Below are 23204 nucleotides of genomic sequence, written 5' to 3'. Positions count from 1 at the left end.
CCCCCACAAACTGTTTTGGCTCTTTTTTAAAATGTAGTGCTGTTTTTTCTCAGTAATTGCTCAGTTGGTAAAAGAGCATTAGAAATCAGAGCTGGTTTTCCATTTGAGTAGCCCCAATTGAGAAAAAAACCTGCAATTTTGCATGCTGGGTACTGTAACTGGGCATGTGAACAACACAGAGACTGGCTAAAGTAAATATTACTGACAATCATTTGTTTAACTTGAAACTGTTTCTCTTTTGTTATAACACAAATCCTGCAGATATTTCATGGTATGTTGTGGGAAGTGCTCATTACCTATTTGCATAGTTCTGTGTATGTTGTCATTTGAGTAGTGACCCTTGTGAAAGCAGTGCCTGTGTGATATTATCTGCGTCAGAAAACAGCTTCCTCATCAGAGGTACCAAATCCCAAGTCTTGCAGAACAAGTACAGCATTCTCACCATACATCTGAGCTGGAACAAAGCCTTTTCTGTATTTACAGAGTTTCTTGGTTTAGCCATCGTTATTTGTGCTGCCAGCTTGTAATTTTTTTAAGTAGTTCTGTTTTGGATCAGAACATGTTGGTTAATGTTCAATTACAGTTAAAAATATCTGTAATATTCTCCAGGATTTTGAGAAATAATACAGCCCTTGCAGGGGCTGTGTGTGTGGGAAGCTGTATTTGGCAGATACAACTGCACTTCAGCATCTCTCCCATTTTTGGCCAATAGGTGGCTGCTGTCAGGGAAGGAATGTCTTGGATTGTTCCCGTTCCTTTGCTGTCCCTTCTGACTGCCAAGCAGTTGGAGCAAATGGTCTGTGGAATGCCAGAGATATCAGTTGAGGTTCTGAAGAAGGTTGTTCGATACAGAGAAGTTGATGAGCAGCATCAGCTGGTGCAGTGGTTCTGGCACACCCTGGAAGAATTTTCAAACGAGGAGAGAGTTCTTTTCATGAGGTTTGTGTCGGGAAGATCTCGATTGCCAGCCAACACAGCTGATATCTCTCAGCGATTCCAAATAATGAAGGTTGATAGGGTAAGACACATTTTTGTTATTATTACTGTTATTGTTATTTGCTCTCTAGTATAGTCTGTGCTTTGGCACTAGGAGACAATTTCCATAATTGTAAATTTACAGAAAAAGTAGGGGATGGGATATGCTCTGAATTAATAAACTCAAACATTTTGGTTGTGTAGAAGGACATAGGCTGCATGAATTACATCTTAATTTCATTGGTGCAATTGGTGATTGGAGAGCAAGACAAGAAGCAAACCTTTGTCTACTCTAACTGTTCCAATCACTCTTCATTTAGTAATTTTCATTCTGTTTTTAAGTTTTAAGTTCTTGTAAGTGGCAACATACGACCACTAGTGAATCCTTAATGTTTTAAAGCCACTGCAGTGAGTTTACAGTGTATTATTTTACATACAGGGTGCATTCATTTGGAATTACTTTGGGGTTTTGTGCAGTGAAAGCACGTTTTCTGTGAACAACGCGAACCAAAAACTTGACAAAATCTCAGCTAACAGTGGTTTGTCTGTCATCTTTGGTTAGGTGTCTCTCAGATTGCCTTATGTTAAGACACACTACGGTATGTAATTTGAACATTGCTTGGTATCTTGCAGTGGGCTGCTGAACAGCTGTGTAATCAACTTTCCAAAAGGCTGAATTCCAGTAGTGGGTTGAGTTACTTACAGAGTAGGTGATACAGTAGTTTTAGACATACTTGAAACAAGCATGAAACAAATGCTGTAAACAAGGGAGGTTAGTCTGCTGCTTAAAAGGAATTTGAGATAGAATGTGCAAATGATAAAGTCAGGGGAGGGAAGGAGCAATGAAATGTGGATATGTTGCATTTTTAACTTCATTCACAACTTACCAGTGTCTCACCTTTTATCCATTTCCACAGCCTTACGACAGCTTGCCTACCTCACAGACTTGTTTCTTTCAACTGAGGCTCCCACCTTACTCCAGTCAACTAATCATGGCAGAGCGTTTGCGCTATGCAATCAATAATTGCAGGTCGATAGACATGGACAATTACATGCTCTCCCGGAATGTGGACAATGCAGAGGGCTCAGACACAGATTATTAACATTCTGTGAACAAAATCATCTTCCTTTTACTACAAATAGTGCCCCAAGTCCAATTCATTGTTGACATAATTTTACAGTAACCATAGATGTTTTAGGAGCAAAAAACCAGATGTTAATAGATGGTGGCCACATTTTAGTTACTCTAAATGTAACAAAAATTAGATGTTTTTATTTTTTTTGTGATTGTAAAAAAGAAAAAAGGAAAAACAAAACAGTATGATTGGTAAGTTTTTTCTCCTTTTTTGGTCACTTTTGATAAGTTTGCATGGAGACATTTTGGTGCATTTTTGTTGGGAATAGTACATTTGTAAGCCCTCCCAGTGAACATGAAGAGTTGTACATTGTGTATAATTGTTCATTAGCCAGTTTTACATGAATATTCACATATTTATTTTGTTTTAATTTGAATTGCCTGTGCAGGGTTCCTTATGCAGAGAAAAATAAAGCAAATTCAAGAATTGGTTGCTTGTATGCATTTGTGAACTGTGGTTGGTTTACTCAGTCTTCATACTTTTGTATTTTGTCTCAGGAAGTTATAGTCTTACAGTGTTTAGACAGGGTGTGACATTTGAAGCATCTTAAAATGTTTATCCTGCCGGACTCTGCTGTGTAGCCCTGTGCTCTGCATTCTCCTGGCCTGAGGCCCTGCTTTGTTCAGGTGTACTGCTGTTCATTCCTCATGCTGCAATACAAGTTCATGTTGTGCTTGGTTCCTTCTTGCTTTTTGTTTAAACATTTTGTTCCTCCAGAGTAGTTGTTGGCAGTAACAACATGCTGCCACCTTGATTCAGAAAACTTTAAATCTTTTGAGCAAAATAGTAATATTTTTTAATAGACACATTGATGTAGTTGATTCCTGCTTAGAGTATGAAAAAATTAAAATGGAATTGACAGGGTAGTAGTTGAGGCTGTGGATTTTATTCACATTTTTAGCTCTGCCTTTGGTCTCATTTTGTTGCAGTGACTATTATGATCAGCGTGGTTTGGCTTACACTGCGATTCATGTTCCTGTTTGGTTAGGGCAGCGATGTACTGAACAAAGAAATCCCTGCTCTGTGCCTTAGGAAAGTGCTGGGCAATAGATAATTGCCCATTGTCTCTATAAAAGACATCATTGATGTCAAGCTCCAAATGCTGCTTGGTGTTCAGAGCAGGACTGACCTGGGTGAAGGAAAAGGGGAGTTTGTCCCCAGGTGAGTCAGAGCTGCTCTGCTCCCATTGTCCCCCAGCCTCTTCCTCCCTGAACTCTTTGGGAAGATGCTGTAGGGACTGAGGGCTGGTGAAAATGTTTGTTAGTGTCATCTCATGTGGGGCAAGACTGGTCCATCTGAGTCGTGTTGTTTTCTCTCCTGTGTTTGTTGTATGTTAGCAAGGACTGACTGGGAAATTTTCTGGTTGTCCAAGACTGAGCTGCTGTATTGCTGCCCGCTGACAGTGCTCAAAGGGAGGGCTTGATAAGCTGTAAAAATGTGCAAATCTGGGGTTTACCTGGTGAAGTTTTCTCAGTTAGGACTAGTTGTTGGCTCCTGAAAAAGGCTAAAGATTTTTAGCTATGATCAAAGACCACACTGCAATGTGAAACATTTGAGGGGGATCAGCAGTTTGGGAGGAAGGAGAGTCTCAGGAAATCCTGAAGAAATCCTGCAGACTTGGTTTCCTGCCTCATTGTGTATTAGGTTCCAAATTGGACTGAGATTTTGGTGTCCCATCATTGTGTTGTGGGGATGTCTATTCACATCTTGGCCTGAGTTTATAGGTGTAATAGGTAAAAAATACAGTGTGTAAATAAATGGGGAAACTGCTGTATTAAGTCCTGTATTACTGCCTTCTACACCTCATTGATGTGTCTGACTTAGTGGCACCAATTTGTCAGCCTGTTTCAATCAGCACAGAAAGTAATAGAACTGTGCCTAAAAATGGCAGTTTTATATGGACCGTGCAGTTGGTTTCCTGGATAATGAAGATCTTTTTAGAGGCAGTTTACAGTAAAATGAGAGGATGTTGTTTAAAGGATTGTGCTTGATAGAACTTTAATGGCTTGGAACTAAAACCATAGACGTGTTTCTATCCTTCCATAATACCCTAAGTATGGTATAATTATTAGTGTGGTATTATTAGTAGTATGATACCTAAGTAAAATGTTATCATTTTCTATACTCAAACTTCAGATTGGATTGTGAAGAAAATTCATTACTGATGCTGAGAAAATATATCAACATAATTCTGTTCAGACTTTACCATGTCATGAACAAATATCCCCATTCAAGGAGGGGAAGAGCAAAGTAATGAGTTAGAGCATTACTATACAAACAGTCAAAGAAACCAAGTAGGGAGTGTTTCAATACCCTTTTTAGCTCTATAAAAGAAAACTAAAAACCAAAACAAACCACAAACCCCACAAAATACCCTGCCCCCCCACAGTCCTTCTAGAAAACTGGCAAAAATGTTTAAGTAATATGTAGACAGATGCAAATGTGCTTTTATATCTTGTAATTACTTGAAACTCTGTTCCTGTTACACCTACAGAGACGTGTCTTTCACCACAGAGTGCTGGGAGAGCTGGTTGCACGAGGAGGTCTTTGCTTACTGCTGTGACTGTATAAATTCCTACCTTGTTTTGGCTTGTCAGCAGTGTGTGGAACTGGTGTTGTGTATCCAAGGTACGAGTTGTGTCAGCTTCCCAATTTCCACATCACAGTAAGTTTGTTCAGCTCAGCAATGTCCTTTCCAAGCTGTCAGTGCTGGCTGAGGATTGCTGTTTGTCCTTGTCCACACTTCCAGTTTTCTTCCTTATTTTGTGGTGCATAAGGGCCCTACTTAAACTTTAGGAATGAGTTCATGCAGTACCAGTTTTACAGTGTCATGCTGTTAAATATCTCTATGTAATTAAGATGCAATAATTTATTTTCCTCATTGGTTTTCTGGGTGAGTGTTTCTTACGGATGCTCATACTGATCATTTCTCTAGAATTGCAGCATTGTTTGACAAAGTTGCTGTAATGCTGTGATTTATTTCTTAGCTCAGCCAAATTAGAGAGTAACAAGGATATCTGTGGATCAGTTAACCGGGATAGGAAGGAGAAGTAAGTATATTCAGTTGAGAGCTGTAAAGTCCTCTTTGGTGTCAGATTTTGTAGATGGTGGCATAGCATCAAAAACATGTAAAAAAAAGTTTCACTTCCAGGTAGCAGTGCAGTGTTGTAGGAAAGGGACAGCCTTGTGCTTTGGGATGAAAGTAGTTACTGGTTTTGTACTTTGCAATGAGAAATGGGTGTTCATATAGAGCTGGCCGGTGGTGTGTTCCTAATTTAGCATTTAAAGCTACAGGCTGTTAGTCACTGTCTTTTCTTGTGGGTTAGTTCTCTGAACTAGCATTTGTTTGTATTGCACTTCCTTAATGTCAGCTTTACAAAATAACTTGGTGTGTGTTATATGATGTAAGTACATCATGCAGAGGTTCAAACTGTGTTTTGTGTGCCTTGAATCCATGCTTCCCTCATTTAATAAAAAAGCCTGGTAAATTAGCTACCGCTGTTAATCACTGAGGCAGTGCTGGTGGTCAGCACTCTGCTTTTGCTAGAAAGACCTTTCGGGGAGTGGTTATTCCCCTTAGTGGATGGAACAACTGTCTGGATATACCCTTTAACAGAAGTTTGTTAATCACTCTTGCCCTGAAATTTGTGAAAATCCTACAGTGACTCAGGCTCTCTCTGCTGTGGCTTTATGCCCTTGCTCATTACATAAGGAGTCTCCAGTCTGAACCTCATGACTCAGTGGGAAGCTTTTCCTTAATGTTTGTGTTCTCAGGTCCCTGAGTGACTCACTCTGCCTCAGTTCACTCTGTGTGTTTCTTCCATGCAGTCAGGTGAACCTTGCCATCAGACTTACTGCACCTTGTCAAACTCTACTGTTAAACTTTCTTAAAAAATCCATAAAATTTATTGAACTCATCAAATTATTTGGCCTCAATAAACACATTGCTGCTTCCCTCTTCTGAGTGAGGTGCATCTGCAACAGGAGGGTACCAGAACTGCAGTTTTCAGCAGGTCAGGCATTTTGTGACAGCAGTGTAGGGTTTTCCAGTTTCAAGGAATAACAGAGAGCAAATGTTTTTGTCCTTAAGCCTGACGAGGAGGAGATGCATGCCTTTTCCCAGTATACCCTTTACAAAACAACCATTTGTTTGGACTTGACCAGAGCCCAGGAAAGCAGCCACAGTTCATTGCTACCAGAGTGAGGTAAAATACCCACACTGATTATTTTGCTGCACTTAGAGCTGAACCAATTTTCTTGATGCTTTTTCAAGCTTTTTTTCTGGCTTACTGTCTGGGATCATGTTAGCACTTCTCTCTGCTCTCAGCATTACTGAAGGACACTTCTGCCTGACTCTCTCTAGTCCAGCTTGTGTTATGTTGCGGCAGAAATCCACGTGGAGCGTTCGCAGTGATGCCCCGTGGAGGGTCACTGCTTCCAATGTGTGGTCAGTGATCCGCACACAGTTCTCCAGTTTGAGGCTCTTCAGGTTTGGGCAGTTCTTGAGAACCTGCAAAATGCAGTCATCTGTAACGTGGCCACATCCAGAGAGGGTCAGAGACAGCAGATTTGGACATCTGAAAGCAGGATGGTGACAGGTGAGGTGGGAGAAATAAATCACAGAGCTTGGAGAACCAAGTAGCATCAATAAATATGAAGGCTGAAAAAATGGCTCTTCATCAGGAGGGGTAGCAAGGCACAAGTAGGTAAGTGCATATGTTCAGCTTTACTAAAGGCAAAGCTTGCCTCCTTTGCTTTTTCTGTTGGTAGCAACATCTCCAGCTCAGCTGGCAGAGTGCACAGGGGGGTGTGGAAGCCTATTTAAGCTGTGGCTGCACTGTTTTCTCTTAAAGAGTTGGATGGTGCTTGAGACCGAGTAGAGAGGAGATTCATTTCAGGATGAAGTGGAGGACAGTTGAGAGAAGAGACTGCTATGCAGACATGCTGAGCATGAGCAAGGCACTCCCACTCTTCAGGAATTATGGATATATTTTCTCTCCTTCAGTTTACTGAATAGGTGCTAGCTGCTTCCTAAAGAGTGTTGATGTTTGAACCCCACACAGCTCTTAAACTTTGCTTTGAGTTACTGAAACTGCTAACTCTGTTGTTATAAACAATGATGCAACAAATGAAAAAAGCTTTTTCTTGCTGCTTGGGTAGCCCTGAGGAAGTACAGGAAAGGCCTGTCCCCAGTGAGGTGTTGATGATGTTCAGGAGCTGTCCTGGAGCAGCTGCTGAGCTGAGCAGGGTCCTGTGCAGCAGCCTGCAAACCTGTGCTGTGTTTGGCTCCTGGCTCAGCCCCCTCTCCAGGCAGTGGCAGTTCAGCATCCACCTGTTCAGCTAAATAGAGTATCTGTGGTAACGTTGCTCTTGTGAGACCTCTAGACAGAATTTTTTTTCTTTTAACTCTTTTCTGTTAATGAGCAGTTGGAGAAAAAAGCTGGCAGGGGCAAGAAAGGCTCTAACAGAATAAAACCAAACTCAGGGAGAAAAGCTGGATATTTAATTTGCATTTTTCTTTGTACACAATGCTAGGAATTTTGTTTGACTGGGAATGCTTTCAATGGGTTGCAGCAAAAAGGGGCAGGACCCGTTGTAGCCACAGGTGTGCTGATCCCTCCTTAATCAGATTTTTATCAATTGTTCTAGAACAGTTCAGAAATTTGGTACTTGCAATTTAATCCCTGTTTTGAAGCTGCCTTTCAGTCCTTGTTTTGAGATTGCACTGCTGTTGGCTCTCACCAAGACACTCACTCCTGTCAATATCACATAATTTGTTGGCTTTTTTCGGTGGTTGTTCCAAAGCTGAGGGCTGGCTGTGCCACAGGACCCTGTGTCAGGGGAGGCACTGCCCTGGCCCTTGGGCTCTGCTCTGGGACCAGGGCCAGCCCTGGTGTTACCCACACATAGAGTGGGACTGGCTCTAGCCCAGAGAGCCTCCTCCTGTAACTGCTCTGTTCTTCCCTCAGAGCTGCCTTGCAGCAGCAGAGCTGTTACAAGAAAAGCCGTGCACCCAGAACTGCTTTTCCATGGTGGCATTTCTCTTCCCTTACTGTAGTTTAGAAGCAGCTGAAAGTTTAAACGTTAGTGTAACAGCATATTTATTTCTTAGACTGAATTAAAGCTGACATTTAGTAACATGTTTAATGAACTTGGTTGTTATGAGGTGTGTTCAGTTAGAAATCAGGATTCTGCTCCAGGCACCCCCCCAGACACTGCCAGAATGGTGCAGTTCAGCTGAGCAGCAATGTGGGAGGCAGGAGTGCACTTTCCTGTATTAATTACCAATTCTTAGGAAAAAAAGAAGGAAAAAGTAGGCTTAAGGAAAATCTACATGAAGTATATACACTATTGCCACTATAAAATGAACTTAACATTACACTAAAATTGTTAAGGCAAAGCACTCATGTACTTCATTCTCCATTTCAGGCAGGTGCTATGTAGTATTTGAAATAACTCTCACTTCACTCAAGGCAGTTACTGCACACTCACACCCACAGAACGTACCTGTTGCAAACGTCTAGTAAAAAATCACTGACAGTGTTCTCATGCCTGTTACAGAAGTCTTTCTGGAAACTTTTTTTCATCCAGTCCTCAATGTTACACACCTTGACTCTCTCTGAATACCAGCAGATGGATAAGTATTTTAAAGCAGGTCCCAGGAAGAAATTATCCTTCTTTAGTTCCACTGGAGAATGAAAGTTCAACAAAGACCACAGTAAAGGATCCTGAAACACTTCTAGCAACTTGTGACATGTTTCTGCTAAATTTTTCCTACTGTTTTTGTCCAGAAAGGAAAAGAGATGCAAAAGGCATTCCCGGTTGAGCTGGGTTATGTGCATAGCCTGGCAACAGTGGCAGAGTCTCATGGAGTAACAGCAGTGCTGGAAGGGACTTGCACTCACTAGGAGGTTGTTGCACATATATGGTTGTGGAATGGGGTTTATTTTTGGCTAACAACTGGTGCAGAAGCTCAGAACAGAGAAAGGAAAAGAACCATGTATGCAGCTTGTGCTCCCTTTGTCCAGGGGAATGAAGTGGGCATGTACAACTTGACTCTCATGAAATGATTCCTTAAAAGGGATTTTTTTTTTTCTCCCCTTATAGACTCTCCTGAAGTTGAGTGAAGCTCTTGTTCCAAGTTGCTTGGAGAGGGGAATGGGGCTGTAGCTACAACTGTCAGGCATATCTTTGTCAGTGCTTCCCATTTGGGAGATTTTGCTTTCTGAGCATCAGTTTGGTTTTGCAGAGTACAACACTTTTAGTCTCTATTTGTTCATTGATTTTCTGAGGTTGCACATTTGGTTCATGTTCAAGGATTGTTACATGGATAATGGATCTTCCACAGTTTTTTAAAAGGAGCTGAAACATTCTCTGGGTGCCTTGAAGTGTGCAACTGTCTGCAGTTCAGTTTACAAGCCTCAGAGGTAGGGGCAGTTTCCTGCCCGCTGTTATTTGAGGCTGAGCTGTGCTTCTATAAACAAAGCTGGCTGTGTCCCCACCTTCCGCAGGAGGGAAGCAATGACACAGAGCCAGCCACGCATGGAAACAGTGAGGCTATGTTTAGTTCCTTGTGGGCTTGTGCTTTTAGTAGATGTCTTCTATTGGCTTGAATTTTACAAGTTGGGCTGTTCTGGTTTTGCAGGTTTAGTTCTGTTACCATAGAAACATTTTTTCCACCCTTTGGTGGAAAAAGGAGATATGAAAGTGGTTTTCAGGGTAAAAGTATTTGTTGTATAGTAATGGGAGAAAGTGTAGCAGAAAGTTGTTCCTAGAAGAAAAGTAAAGCTACAGCAAGGACAGGTTGGAATTAAAAGCAGTAAGCATCCCTTCAACTTTCCTGCTTGTGAAGCAAAAATGCTTGAGCTGAAGGTATTTTATAGTTACCTTCTGCCTAGTGACTACTGCCTGTAAGAGAATAAATACATTGAACAAATCCATAGAAAGTAACAGCAAACAGCACTGGGGGAGTTTTTCATATGGCCTGCACACAGATAGGAGTTGGGAGACTTTATGTACCTATGGCATTTTAATTAGGAGTGTTTTAATACAGGACAAGGTTCAGTGGGACCCAACTTTATACCTTTTCCTTCTTGCCCTGAGAATGCAGTTTAAAATTCAACTCTGAAAAACAAGATCTGAAATTTATTTGCAGTCTGCAACAATTGTAGCTTCTTAGCTTGAGGAAGTGCTTGACTAACTTTTGTGTCTGAACAGAGCTGGCATACACAAAGAAACGGCAATTTGTTTTGCTTCATTCTTTAGTTAGTAACTTCCTACTATATACAGTAAGCTGTGTTTAACAATTGCCAGCCTTTTTGGTTTAATACCCTGTGTTATTTAATCTTTTTCTTGAAATGATAAGGAGATTGCTGTTCCTCCTCCCACCTCAGAAACAGGCTCTGGACAGTGCCACAAGTGCTTTATGAAGCCATGAAAGGGACAAGAAGATTTCACATACCAGGTAAGGCAGTCACAGAAAAACATCAGCTTAAATGATGTGCCTGAGATGTTGTTCCTCATTCTCACATTAGCATTTTCAACTCTCAAGAACTTACCTTCTTGAGCAGGTTTAAACAGTTGAGACTTCTCAGAGAACATACAGGAATACTATTTTTAAAAATACTATTTAAAAAAAATTAAAATAACACATCAACCATCCAGCAAAATTGAATGACAAGGATATTAGGATGAACTCTTGCCAGACAGAGGGGACACACCACAATCTGACATAAAAATTAACAGCAGTTGGGTGACAAGGCCCATGAAAATGGCATGGCAGGTTCTCTTCGGGGTTAGACACTAAGTGTGGTAGAGGTGTTACAGAGTCAGGAACACTGCAGTTGCTTTATTTTGTTTTCCCCAGAATAAGGTACAATAGTCTGCCATTGTGTTCAGAGGACTTAGACCAATGTTGGTCTGCAAGCCTGCAGAAGGACAAGAGAAGTTTCATTTTCTAAGGAAAGGAGACACTTTAATGGCACATTTTCCATAAACACACTGTCTGATGAGATATAATTCACATTCATCCTGGAAATGCTCCAGAAACACACAAGATGAGCACAGTCAGTAATCCTCACTGAAAATTACACACAAGATTTTAATGGTAAACAATTACAACTATGGCACTACAGTACTTGAGAATATCCTAAAGCACGTTGGAATCAGTTGTCAAGGTGCCCATTACCTCATCAGTAAGACACAGACACATAGGTAATGAAACATTGCTGGGGGAACTTCTGAACACCATGTGTTACACTTCCCATTGATTTAGTAAAATCCTCATAAATGGCCTCCTGCTTTTGATACAAGTCTACTGTCTCTGCCTGTCTCAAAGTTTTAAACTCTCCTCTCTTGCTGACATTTGGGAACTGGACATTTTGCAGTTTTGATTGACATAAATCTTGGCTCCAGTTGTGTACATGGCTAAACAATTACTGACAAAAGGACAACCTTTGATTGGACACATTTTGGTGAAAAATATGCAAGTCTTTGAAGTGTAGAGAGCAGCTGCTGCTTGCAGTGCAGTCTCAAGCAAGAAAAAGAATTCTTGCCAGCTAGTGTGTACTATGATCAGCAGTAAGTAGAAAAGAAACATTTGGCTTAAATGAAAGAGATGTTTCCCCCCCCCCCCCCCCCCCAAGCTAGTAGATAAATATAGGATATACAAGCTAGGTTAAAAATGTAATACTAGGCCAGGTGCAGTATATGTTACTGGTTCAGTGCTCAGTTACTTTTTTTTCTTTTGACACCACACTGAATAGAATACAGTGGATAAGCAAAGTTCTCCACCAGGAAGAGAAATACTTGTGTTGCCACAACAAACTGTTCATACTGTCCATCTGGGTTTGCAGTGGGAGAAAGTTAAATTAGGAAAGGATTTACAATGTACTTGTTCCAGCAAAGCATATGGCTGAGTCCAGATCAGCACCTGCTGCAAGGACAGCCTGCTGCAATTGCATTGTGATCCCAGGCTTGCCCCCTGCAGCCATGCTGGAGCCACCACTGCCCAGGAACTGCATGGGACAGAGCAAATAGGACAAAGAAAATGCTCAAGTGAGAACGTAACTCTGACCCAAACAATTACTGACGAGTAGAAGTTGATTAAGTGAATGTTGCTGAAGATTACAAATTTAAATTTCTTAAAATAGAAAAAGGCACATTTACATCACTGTTTTGGAAGAACACTGCATACACCTGACTATTTTAAGTTAAACTGCTGCTGGCCCAGAGCTAGTTGTGTATTTTAAGCTTGGCATTCTCACAGGTAAATTCTAAAGGAATCCAGTCCAAGCAGCATGCAGAGACAATGCAGCTATAGGTGCCATCTATGCAGCTCCCTGTGAGCAGCAGGAAGGGCAGGAATGTGGTACAATGCTTTACCTGCCCCATTTTCTGCCTGTTTAAATATCAGCAACCTATTCTTGTTGGTTAGAAGAAAGGCCTGCCTGCAAGGAAGGGAAGGTGACAAACTATCTATCTAATTTAAAGCAATGACAAGTTCTATTTATTGTTCAACTTAAGTAAAAGACATCCTTATATATGTCATTGTATCAAATAGTAACTCTGTAGTCTTAACCTGTGTACACATTCATACCCCATTAGCTATGCTGAATGATTTCTGCCATTCTAGATTAAGCCAATTTCTCCCTTTCCTGGTTTAAGGTGCTGTTACAAAGCTCTCAAGAATGACACTGTACCAAACACATGGCTGTGATTTGTCTTTACCCTGTACAGCCAGCAGGACCCCAGCGCAAGGCACTGCTGTGCAGTCCCTGTGCCCCAGGCTGCTCTGAGCTCCACTCCAGCCCCCCAACTCTGTGTCCTTCAGAGGCATTAATTAAAATGGAATTCACATCTGGAATTCCAGATGTATTTTCAGACAACTGCACTTTACAGTTCATGGAGCGTTCCACCATCAAACCGGCTTTTAGTTGTGTTAACAGAATTCTCCTCTTACTGAGCTTTCAGGAGTGGCCAGCTCCTTGCTTGGCACAAGGGAGCCAGCTAGAAAGGATGGACTGGGGGGAACAGATCTGAAATGCAACATTTGTCAAATTTCACATTTTCTGTCAGATTTCTTGCTTTTGCAGTAGTGGTTTTTCTGACTGTCTTTTCCATCATATTAGCTGACTTCCACTCTTCAGCAGTAGAGCTAAAACGGGTCGGGGGTTTGTTTTAGCATGGTCTTTCTCCATTACATAGCCAGGTTTTAGAACCTGCACCCTGCCTCCAGTGTTCACCTAGAGACTAAACAAAAGCCTGGGCCAGTGTGTAAATGACCACAGGAGCTCCCTGAGCCTGCTCCAGTCACAAGCACACGTGGCTCAGCTCCTCCCCTCTGAGGGCTCTGCTGTGAGAGACTTGAGCATCCTCGAGTTTGATTTGAACTGATAGAACAATTCCATGCAAAGCACCTGAAACACCATCTGCCTCCTCCTGCTTCCAAGTGAGCTGCAGGCATGGAGCAGAGCTGCATTAAGACCTAAGCCTGTTCTCACAAACCCCAGCCCCTGGGCCTGTACTTCCAATTCCCACCAGGAACAAAGGGGTTCTACTTGGGATTCTACTGCCAGGAAGTCTCCCAAATTTTCAAGCAAGTAAGTGTTCACGGTCAAATTTCAGGATGACAGTCTAAACCAAGAGATGTCTAATGCAATTCAGGTTCAGTTAAAAAACCCCATGTATCTCAACATAATTTAGGCAGGTAATTTTAAGATAATTGTTTTAAATTTGAGCAATACTTGAATTAAATTGCAGTATTGATACAGTTGAACCAACTGTTTATTTACAATGATTCCTGAAAGGCAGCAGCCTGAATACACACCACTATAGCAGCAATTACCTGGTCTAGTTAATGATGCCACATCACCTCTCTTCTGCAGACAAAGAATGATTGGTCAGAGGTCACTGTTTAAGTTTCTTGCACGAGGGGAAATAGTACGTGCAAACAATTCCTTTGATTTGAAGAGAGTAAATCATATCTACGTAACTGCTGTTCTCAGTGCTAAGTTGTATTGCTCTTTATGATCAGAAGCACATTTATCTTTCTTGTAAGGAGGACAGAAAGTTGATGTAAATGTGCCTTTAGAAAGTGAGAACTGAAAACATTAATATAAAAAAGTCAAATAACTATTTCATGAAACTATATATATATAAATTGAGTTATCACAGCTAAAGCAGCAAATCAAAATCTGCTGAGGTTTTCTGGTATAACTAAAAAAAAGTTAATTTGTGTCCAACTTCAGTAAGTCAAATGCTACCATTGACAAAACAAAACTAAAACCCACAAGAGGAAATTGAAAAGTGCACAATGAAATTAATAAGTCTTGGATCAAGTATTTATGGAAAAATGGAAATGTTTGTCCGATGGACTTGATAAGTAAGAATGCAAAGGAGGTATTAAAGTTTCTCTGCTCCAGGCTTGGCTTGCCGCTCCACGTAGAAGAGGATGTAGGCCTTGGCCTTGCCCACGGTCTCCTCGTCGGTCAGGGTTACAGTACTGTCGTTGAAGTGGAACCAGCGGCCCTCGTGCGCCGCGTACGCTGTGTAATGGCCTGAGCCAACACTGTCGGGGCAGGGAGAGACACAACAGTCAAGGACACACACACCTCACTGAGGCACCTTCTCTCGGGGCTCAGGGGCTGCTAGCAGCCTGAGGAAGGAAGATACTCACAGCCCTCCACAGCAGATGGTTCCCTTTCTGAGCTGTGGGGCTCAAAGTTCTCCAAGTTTAACAAGAACACATTGTCTTGTCCCTACTACTGTTACTCTCAACAGATCTGTCCAGGACTGGGAAAAGTTAAAAGACTCCCCATAACTTTGCTTCAAAATACGCCCAGCAGCCCATATCTGGGCCACAGTTGTTCCAACCATTCACACATGCTTCTTTAGTACAAATGCAAATACACCTTCCAACATGAATAAAAGAGGAAACAAGATTCCTGTTTTGTAGTAAGCATTTCAAAATGAGGCATTAGGCCTTCCAGAAATTGACTCCTCTTGGTTAAGGCTTTTCAGTTGTAGAGGCACTAGACCTATTTTATCTCACACATGTAGTCATTAACCCCAAAGACTGCCATAGGGCATTCACAGAACTCTGTTGGATCTATCTAAATTAATTCAGCTCAGTTCCCTGCCAGTTTATGAACTACAGCTTACTTTCCCCAGTTAAATTACATTCCCTTGGGACAGAAAGCCCTTCATTAACTCTGCATGTACCTCAGTGGAAGAAGGTGTGTGCCAGGAGGACAGGCTAGCTCCATGTACTCACCCTGAGCCATGATGCACAACCACAGCCACGAGGTCATACAGGCAGCTCTCTGGGCCACTGTTTTCAGGCTGTGGAAGGAAAAACCAGAAAACTCCTCAAATCTCAACAGCACTCACTGTAATTTGTATGTTCCATATGTCATGAAACAAATTCCTGCAGGAAGTAAGTCTTCTTACCTCTAGCAAGTAGCATTTCATGTCTAGGCCTCGCAAGGGAAACTCAACATAGGTATCAACCTTGTTTCTCAGATATGCTGTCCAGTGAAAACGTTTCAAGTGTAAGCATAGCACCTTCAGGGGGACAATTACAAAAGGTGTGTTAGAGGAAGGGGCTGACCTCAATTGCTGAACTCAATTGCTGGACACTGCAATAGTCATGGGGACGGGGAGGTCTTGGCTGAGCCATTATTTGCTTTGACATTTTGTCACACAGTTACTTCTCATGCATATGCAAACCTTTGGTAGTTTCTGAATCCAGAATTTCTTGGTGGACTTCTGTTTCTTTTTGCATTTGTGACACATATACAGCTCTGTCTCATCAAGTTCTTCCAGGTCTGTAAAACTGCGAAGACAGTCTAAAAAAAGCAGATACATCAAGTAAGCTTTGTAACATGAAATACAACAAATACAGCAATGAAAGTGTGCTCATCTGCTGCAGTCATTCTAGTCATAGCGTTCTAAGCAGCAAAAAAGCTGTGTAATAATGTTTTAATACAATAACATGTTGTAACATGCAACATTCCCTGTTTCTGAAAGCAGCTAGAAGTAGTTTGAAAGAATAAAACAGGCATTCACAAACTCCCCCTTTCAAACAACATTCCATCCAACATTCAGCACAACTGCTTTCAAACAAAGAAAATTACTTTCTAACATAAAATATTCAACTTTTAAAGCTTGTTTGGCTTTAAATACAAAATGAACAGACACAACAACAGGGTTTTGTTGAATATTTCTTGATTTTTCAGCAAGTATATTCACAAATCTGTAAAAATTAACATCCTGTAAAAACCAAAGTCAGTACCAGCACTGCTGCCCAACCTGCTGAACTGCACTGATGTGATTTAAATGCAGAATCCCCAAGAGCCACCCTCACTGTGGGCACGGGCCCCTGCTTTCAAGGACAGTGCCCTAGCACATACTCATAGGCAACACTGCAGATGAGTGGTTGGGAAGAGTGAAATACGTTAGAAATACTCTGACACCCCCTTAGGCTGGGGATGATTTTGTTAGCCAAGCTCTCTTACCTCGTAGCGTGCACATTGGTCCACTCTCTTGGTTTTTAGTACGTTTATTTCTGAACTGACTTGGAATATCTAGCGAAAGGTCTAGAAAAGCAAAGATTTAAAAAACAAAATTAGGGCTGAATAGAACAATGCCTGGTCTTTTCAGGTTGAAACTCTGGGTCTGTCATGTGACATCTAAAGATATCAAGCTTCAGATTTATTTTTCTGCTCTAAGGCACACATTTACTTGGAACACTAGAGGCACCTTACCTAGGAATGGGTCAAACTTTCTAGATTCAGTCCCACATATTAGGCAGTTGACTTCATTTTGAAGAATGCCTCCAAAAATGGCAGTGACAACAGTGGACGCTCCATTTCTAGACAAACCACATCAGAGAAGCACAGTCAGCCAGAACGCCTGAGCTCAATTCGCAATACCCGTCCCATGTTTGGTGCTCACACCTCCCGCTGCCAGGCAGAGCCAACGGACCAGGGACTGGGTGCTCCAGGCAGAACTGCCCACTGCAGCTGCCCGGGGCCACATCACACGTGTGTGGTGGCTACACTGCTTTATGCTTGACCTGAAGAAAGGGTGAATGGGCGTGCTCTAAGCAGATGCTCAAACTGCCAGTGTTGTGGTGCAGTTGGGTGTATTTCTATAGTGGAGCTGTACCTGATGCTCGCACAGGTCCAAGATTTTAACCCTGTAATTAAGGCTTTGTCTGAAACAAAAATTCTTTCTTAGGTAGGTCAAGCCTATTTTTGTTCTAACTCTACACCCTTTCTTACATGTGCTTTTGACTTCTTTAAGCACATTTTTGCACTTCACTGCCAACGACAACTTAAGTTGCATTAAGACATGATAAACAATGTGCAATGTCAGCGTTATTCTCTAAGCTTTCATTACTTGCCTACTTAATTTTTTTAGCAGATTATGTAATGGGCCTGCTTCTCATAGTCCAATCTAAAAAACACACAAAACAAATTTTAAGTTACTTTATTATACAACTCCTGACCTTGCTACTTTGTGCTCGCAGACCTGACACTAAGGCTTGCAGAAACCTGTGTTCCTTACCTGCACTCCACCTACATCTCTACTGCTCCTCTGAATGCTTCCTGAGCAGGAGGAAATAGCTCCTCAAATAGACTGGTGCACAAGAAGAGAGCATTCACAGCCTATTTATTACTTTACTGGAGGCATTAAAGTGCACATGACCTCACCAGAAGGGCAGCTTACCCCACCTCACTGTGCATTTGAACAGCCCTTCCCAAGACAAATTTACAGTAGAGAGGTGAACAAAGGTTAAATTCTCCTTGGATTTTGACATTCAGAATGCTGACAAAACAAAAACAGTTCAGATTTCAAATACATGTCAATTCTACAAGCATTTTAAGATTCTTCTGGGGGATTTTTAAGCATCAGCAACACAACATAAATGCAGTAAAGAGCACTGTCTGAACTCTAGGCCTTCCCTAACAAAGCATCTATAAAACCCTGCATCTCAGGCCTGCTTACTCTGTCCTAATCAGTATAGAAGGGAAAACCCGAACTCAAGTTTTCTGCAGGGAATTAAGGACTTAGGGACTAAATGTGCAGGCTGATCTGACAACTTTCCTTCCTGAAGCAAATACAAGGTTTTCTCTCTGTGAGAGTTTCAATCTGAGAGAAAACAAAGCTGAGAAAAAGTTCAGAAACAACAGTATTTTGAGATGTACAGAAAGAGGAGTGAAACACACAAATTACACCTGTTTCAAAATACACAGTAGCATGAAAATCAAAATTATGCAGCAAAAAAAAGCACCAACTGTAACTGTCAAGTGGTACACAAATACAACAAGATCATCTGCAGAAAAACTGACTTCAAGTTTGAACTGCACTGCTCGGTCATTAATCCAGGAGGTCTGCTGACAATTTAAGTATCAAAATCCTTGGCCATCGTTTTTGCTCCTGCAGCAATAAGGCTATCTATCTATCACCCTAAGACAATGATATTGTCTGGGGAGAAGAAGGAATTCTGTGGGGTATAGAAAATACAGTTTTTTATTTCTGAAAGACTAATGAATTAAAATGTCTTTACAACTTGGCCTGTACTCTCACTCACACCTATGAAACTGCTGATCTAAGACACTTCCTTTTGAAAGGACACAGATCCTAGAGAATACTCATCTTTATTACCTGCACTGCCTAAAGTTAAAAGCACTAAAGAAAACTTAAAACAAGGAACACTGAATCTGAAATTTCAGAGTCACCACATGCAGACCCCTGTAAAGGCACGAAGGCTTTGAAGAAATTAAAAACCACTTCTTACATGCAACATTTGTTGCTTGCAGACAGGTTAGAATTTTCTTGCAAGATTACTGAACGTGAAACACCATTGAAGCCACCCTGGAGTTCCAAGTGTAGATGGTCCAAAAGGTAACGCATGAACTCATGGGCATCCTGTTGCTGGTATCCCCTTAAAAGAAACAACAACAATAAAATTGCTTTAGAGGCAACACACAGCAAGCACCAACGTCACAGGATAAAAACCTCTGCTTGTTTAATCATGCTGAGCAGACTTGGTACCAAGAAAGTTTAATCATGCTGGCACTTGGTACCAAGAAAGTTTTCCAAGTAGCCTCTGGAAAAGCACAGCAATGTCCTGACAAATTAAGTGATTCTGGTCCTTTGCAGCTCGTGCTCTCTGCACGCCTCTTTTTGCGAATGGAGAAACCTTTAAGAATATACCATTTAGATAGGAAGAGAAAACACCAGGGAGCAGGAGACACCTGCCATGTGCTCACACACTGAGCTAACAGAGCTGCCATGTTTTGAACTGGCCTCACCAGCCTCGCCTGTGCTGGGGCACCCCACGACTGTGCCCCTGTTAACTGAAATACACAATGGATGGTAGCAGCAGTGGCTTCTCCTCTGTCTCCTTCGGTACTGACTATGTTTGATTTGGACCTCAGCAAGAACTGCTTTGCATCTCATTCAGACAGGGCACTATTTGTCCCTACTTTGAATCTGCTGCAGATTAGCGTCAATATATTGTTATCTCAAACCTGGTAAGAGTGAAAAGAAAGACACCACAAAATGTATTGTTCATGTGGGATGCCGAGTCAGTATTTCTGAGTTGTTCTCATTCAGTCACTGATCCCACTCACTTTGGCAGGTACAAGTGTTTGCTTGACCGTTTGTTCCCCTCCTCACCAAAGGCAGGAATTTAGTCTCTAGGCTTGTTTTCCACATGCATCTTTCAGCACCAATATGAAGTCTGAAATAATTAGGATGAGAGCACCATTTCTTCTATGCTGAGATCTAAAGCCATGCTTGGAGTTGCACACCTCCACTGCATAACTCACACACCATTTTCTGGGAGAGGGAGGTAATGGTGGGGTATTCAGAGTATCTCTTGAGCATTTTGATTTAGTAGGACAAGGCTCCAGTCTCACGTGTACTGTGCCATCAGCAGCAACGCTGCTCAATCACCATTATTACTTCACCACTAACAAACCTTAGCGAAAAGAACAGAGAAGCCATCAGGATAAAATGTGCCTTTTAAGTTATTTAAGCTAAATCATGCATCAAATTCAACAAACAACTGCTGTTCACTTGCCATTAAGCTGCACACTGAGACAAAGCAGGAAAGGGTACATAGTGAAACACTGAAAACTTTGTGCAACACGGATTTAAGTACGTGCAGGTTGTTGTAGGCTGAGCTAAAGAAATCCCTACCCACCAAGAGCTGGCTTCCCCTCTTCCTCCTATCCATTCTTTCAAGCTGTTTTATCAGGCCTCCCTCCCCTTTTCCACCTCAGTATTCCACCTAAGTGCTGGCAATAACTGTCAGGTAGGAATGTCTGGGAAAAACAAATGTGTTTTTAATTCAAGTGCTCACAGGAGGGAAAATCCCGTAAGACTCATGGCAGAATATCCAGAAGTGGAGGGAAATGAGAATGGACTTAGTACAACAGAAATATGCAGTGTGAGGCTGATGTGCTTAGTGAGGAACCCAAAATAGGATTTACTGTCCCAAAGTTGCAAAATAATTATACATTTGTTAAAACAAAGTAGTAAAACCGAACTCTGCTTCAAAGCTGCATGCTAATTGTGCATGACTTTGAAGTTGCTGAGGTAACACAGGATTTGCGTAGTTTACTGAATACAGATTTTTTCAATAACCACATAAGCAACCACATTAAACAACTGAAGATTAAGTTTATGGAAAGTCTTTGCTTCAGACACCTTTTCGACATGAAATTCGACATAAAAGTGCTTGGCACACTTGCTCTGCAACAAATAAACCTTTGGAATCATTCCACAATGTTGGCTGTGCTGCCGGTGCATGTATTTATACATATAAGTATGCTAATTATATATGGACAATTCTTTGGATTTGTTAAAAACCATAATTACAGATACAGATCTTTAAAAGGACACGATGATATGGACAATGCACTGTTTAAAATAAATTATGATGTTAGAGCCCTTCAGCAAAAAGCAGAGTTACTCCGATAGTCTGCTTATGTAACAAAACTGATGTCCATCCACCTGAAGCAATTCAATTCAACCCCACCCCTAGCACTTTTTCCGAGTGGCAAGAGGATAGGCTATAAACAGGACCAGTTACCAGGAAAATAGAGCACACTATTTATACAGCAGTAAATCAGCAAAACACACATCTTGCAACTCGGCATGGGGCTGCAGAACTGCCCGGGCATGCAGCACAACAGCAGTCAGGGAGCAGGACCTGCACAGCAGCAGGAGAGCCCAGAGGCTCTAGTAACTACAAATGGCATTTTCTACTCCCTGCTGCAGTGTGAGGCAGAAGGGCATGGAGGGCAGCAGCAGTTTTTTCTATAACCCTCCTCAGGGGAGAGCAGCACTCACAGTCCTTCACTTTCACAACTGAAATCTCGTTGAACTAAAACAACGGAACCCATTTCCAGCTGCTCCTCCACTTCAGGCTCCAAAAGCACACCCCAAAGTGGCTGCTGTGCTGCCAGCAGGCTGCTGGTTCCATCTTCCTTCCACACATCCATCCATCCATCCGCCTTCTCCTCCCCGTCTCCCAGAGAGCACAAAAGACAGAACTGGAATTTCAGCATCATTAGCTTTTACCAGGTTTAATTAAGCACTGAACAAATTCAAATTTTCTCCCTGGATCATGTGGGAGTGGGGACTTGTTAAAAGCAGCTGACACTATTCTCTATTTGATTTTATGAGTTCCCTTATCCATTAATCATGGACATGCTCCCAGAAAACTGGGAATAAAAAGGGAAGAGGCAGAACCCCAACAAACAGCACTTTTTCTTTTAAAAGCTGTGATAGAATCCACAGTGCTGAAAATTTGCTTGAGGAACTTCAATGAACAGGTTCCTCACTTGGTCTAACAAGAATTATAGAGAAGACTGTAATAGGGAAACTGGTCACAGACATTAGGGATGATGTTTGTTTGCCTATAATGTTTTGGTCACTGCTTGCAACTACTGGTATTAAACTTCCTTGATTCTCATAAGCCAAATGAAACAGAACTGGCAGTGTGAAGAACAGAATAAACAGATCTGTGGTTTTGGGTTACTCATTGAGCAGATGTGTTCACAGCATCTTTTCAGCACTGCTGGAGATATAACAGATAAGAGAGCATCTTTACTATCTGACAACATGGAGCAACTTACCTTCATCAAAATATATCCTAACAGGTTTCAGTGCTCCTTTGAAAGAGGTTCGGGGGCCAGGACAGGGAGACCTTGGAGAGGAACGATACTTGGGTTTACTCGGGTAACCTTATTCCCTTTATTGTCTGTTTTGTCAGTATGGGCACAAAATGCTTATTATGCACAAGATTTTTCTCTTATAGCCCTTATTTCATGTCCAGCTGCTGGATACAGCATTTTGAGAGAATCAAGGAAGTTTCAGCCAGTATGTTTGCATTTAGGCCTGTAGGTACTGTCTTTTTTAATCTGACTACATCACTTTCTTATTGCAGCCAAGCCTGGGTTCTGTCAACACCCTGGCACTTGGCACTTACCTACCAGTCAATAGCTTGATTCTTTCAGAGCACTGGCTCAAAGGTACAACTACCACTGTTTCTCATTTGAGATTTCTGTCACTGCTACATGTGGTAGAATGGCAGAAGGAAAAAGTGAGCACTACTGACGAACACAAAACTTTGGTCAAAGCAAAGATCCTTTTCAAAGCACATTTGTAGGCCTATGGAAAGCTGCATAGAGTGCATCCTGTGGATGCAGCCCATTTTAGAGTAGGACACCAGCAATATGTGGTTGCAATCAAGAATACTGTCATTTAAAAAAAAAAACTTACCTAAAATTTGGCATTATTTTCCAAACAACGTAAAATAAAGACTCTGGACTAAATGCAGTTTGGCTTCCTTGCCATAAAGCACAGAGTGTCTTTCTGAATTCTTCCACAAGTGAACTGTAAAGAAAGTAAAAGCTAGTGCTTAATGTGGGTTTGTGTTACAATCCCTTAGAAGTTTACTTGTTCAATGGTACAAGTATCAGAAATTAGCTGGGTTAAGACTGTAATGACTGGGTAAATATCCTTTCCAGTACCTTCAAAGATTTTATGTCCAAAATCCTACCCATAATGTTG

General features: G+C 41.6%; 3 protein-coding genes across 18 annotated transcripts in view; 1 reads left to right on the top strand and 2 right to left on the bottom strand.

The window, feature by feature from the left end:
* The window catches only part of HERC1 (HECT and RLD domain containing E3 ubiquitin protein ligase family member 1), a 101840-nt gene extending 99290 nt beyond the window's left edge, over nt 1-2550 (top strand). For all 13 annotated transcript variants that reach the window (XM_069026134.1, XM_069026136.1, XM_069026133.1 and 10 more), the window contains exons 77-78: nt 713-1018; nt 1893-2550. In XM_069026134.1, the coding sequence (XP_068882235.1) occupies nt 713-1018; nt 1893-2078 (492 nt within the window). In that variant the 3' untranslated portion in view covers nt 2079-2550. The remainder of the gene's footprint in view (nt 1-712; nt 1019-1892) is intronic.
* A 3698-nt stretch (nt 2551-6248) lies between these two features.
* FBXL22 (F-box and leucine rich repeat protein 22) lies at nt 6249-11746 on the bottom strand. The gene is made up of 2 exons (XM_069026151.1): nt 8619-11746; nt 6249-6688 (listed from the first exon to the last, which is right to left on the bottom strand). Exons 1-2 carry the CDS (start codon nt 9032-9034, stop codon nt 6349-6351), a joined length of 756 nt encoding a protein of 251 aa, XP_068882252.1. The 5' UTR covers nt 9035-11746; the 3' UTR covers nt 6249-6348.
* The window catches only part of USP3 (ubiquitin specific peptidase 3), a 42121-nt gene continuing 30659 nt past the window's right edge, over nt 11743-23204 (bottom strand). For all 4 annotated transcript variants that reach the window (XM_069026146.1, XM_069026148.1, XM_069026149.1 and 1 more), the window contains exons 8-15: nt 22914-23027; nt 18916-19062; nt 16877-16983; nt 16628-16708; nt 15840-15958; nt 15561-15674; nt 15385-15452; nt 11743-14679 (exon numbers count right to left, since the gene is read on the bottom strand). In XM_069026146.1, the coding sequence (XP_068882247.1) occupies nt 14514-14679; nt 15385-15452; nt 15561-15674; nt 15840-15958; nt 16628-16708; nt 16877-16983; nt 18916-19062; nt 22914-23027 (916 nt within the window). In that variant the 3' untranslated portion in view covers nt 11743-14513. The remainder of the gene's footprint in view (nt 14680-15384; nt 15453-15560; nt 15675-15839; nt 15959-16627; nt 16709-16876; nt 16984-18915; nt 19063-22913; nt 23028-23204) is intronic.

This window comes from Aphelocoma coerulescens, chromosome 10 (assembly GCF_041296385.1).
Source record: "Aphelocoma coerulescens isolate FSJ_1873_10779 chromosome 10, UR_Acoe_1.0, whole genome shotgun sequence".
NCBI lineage: Eukaryota > Metazoa > Chordata > Aves > Passeriformes > Corvidae > Aphelocoma > Aphelocoma coerulescens.
Note: the sequence above shows the minus strand (reverse complement) of the source record. Positions and strands in the feature narration are given on the sequence as shown.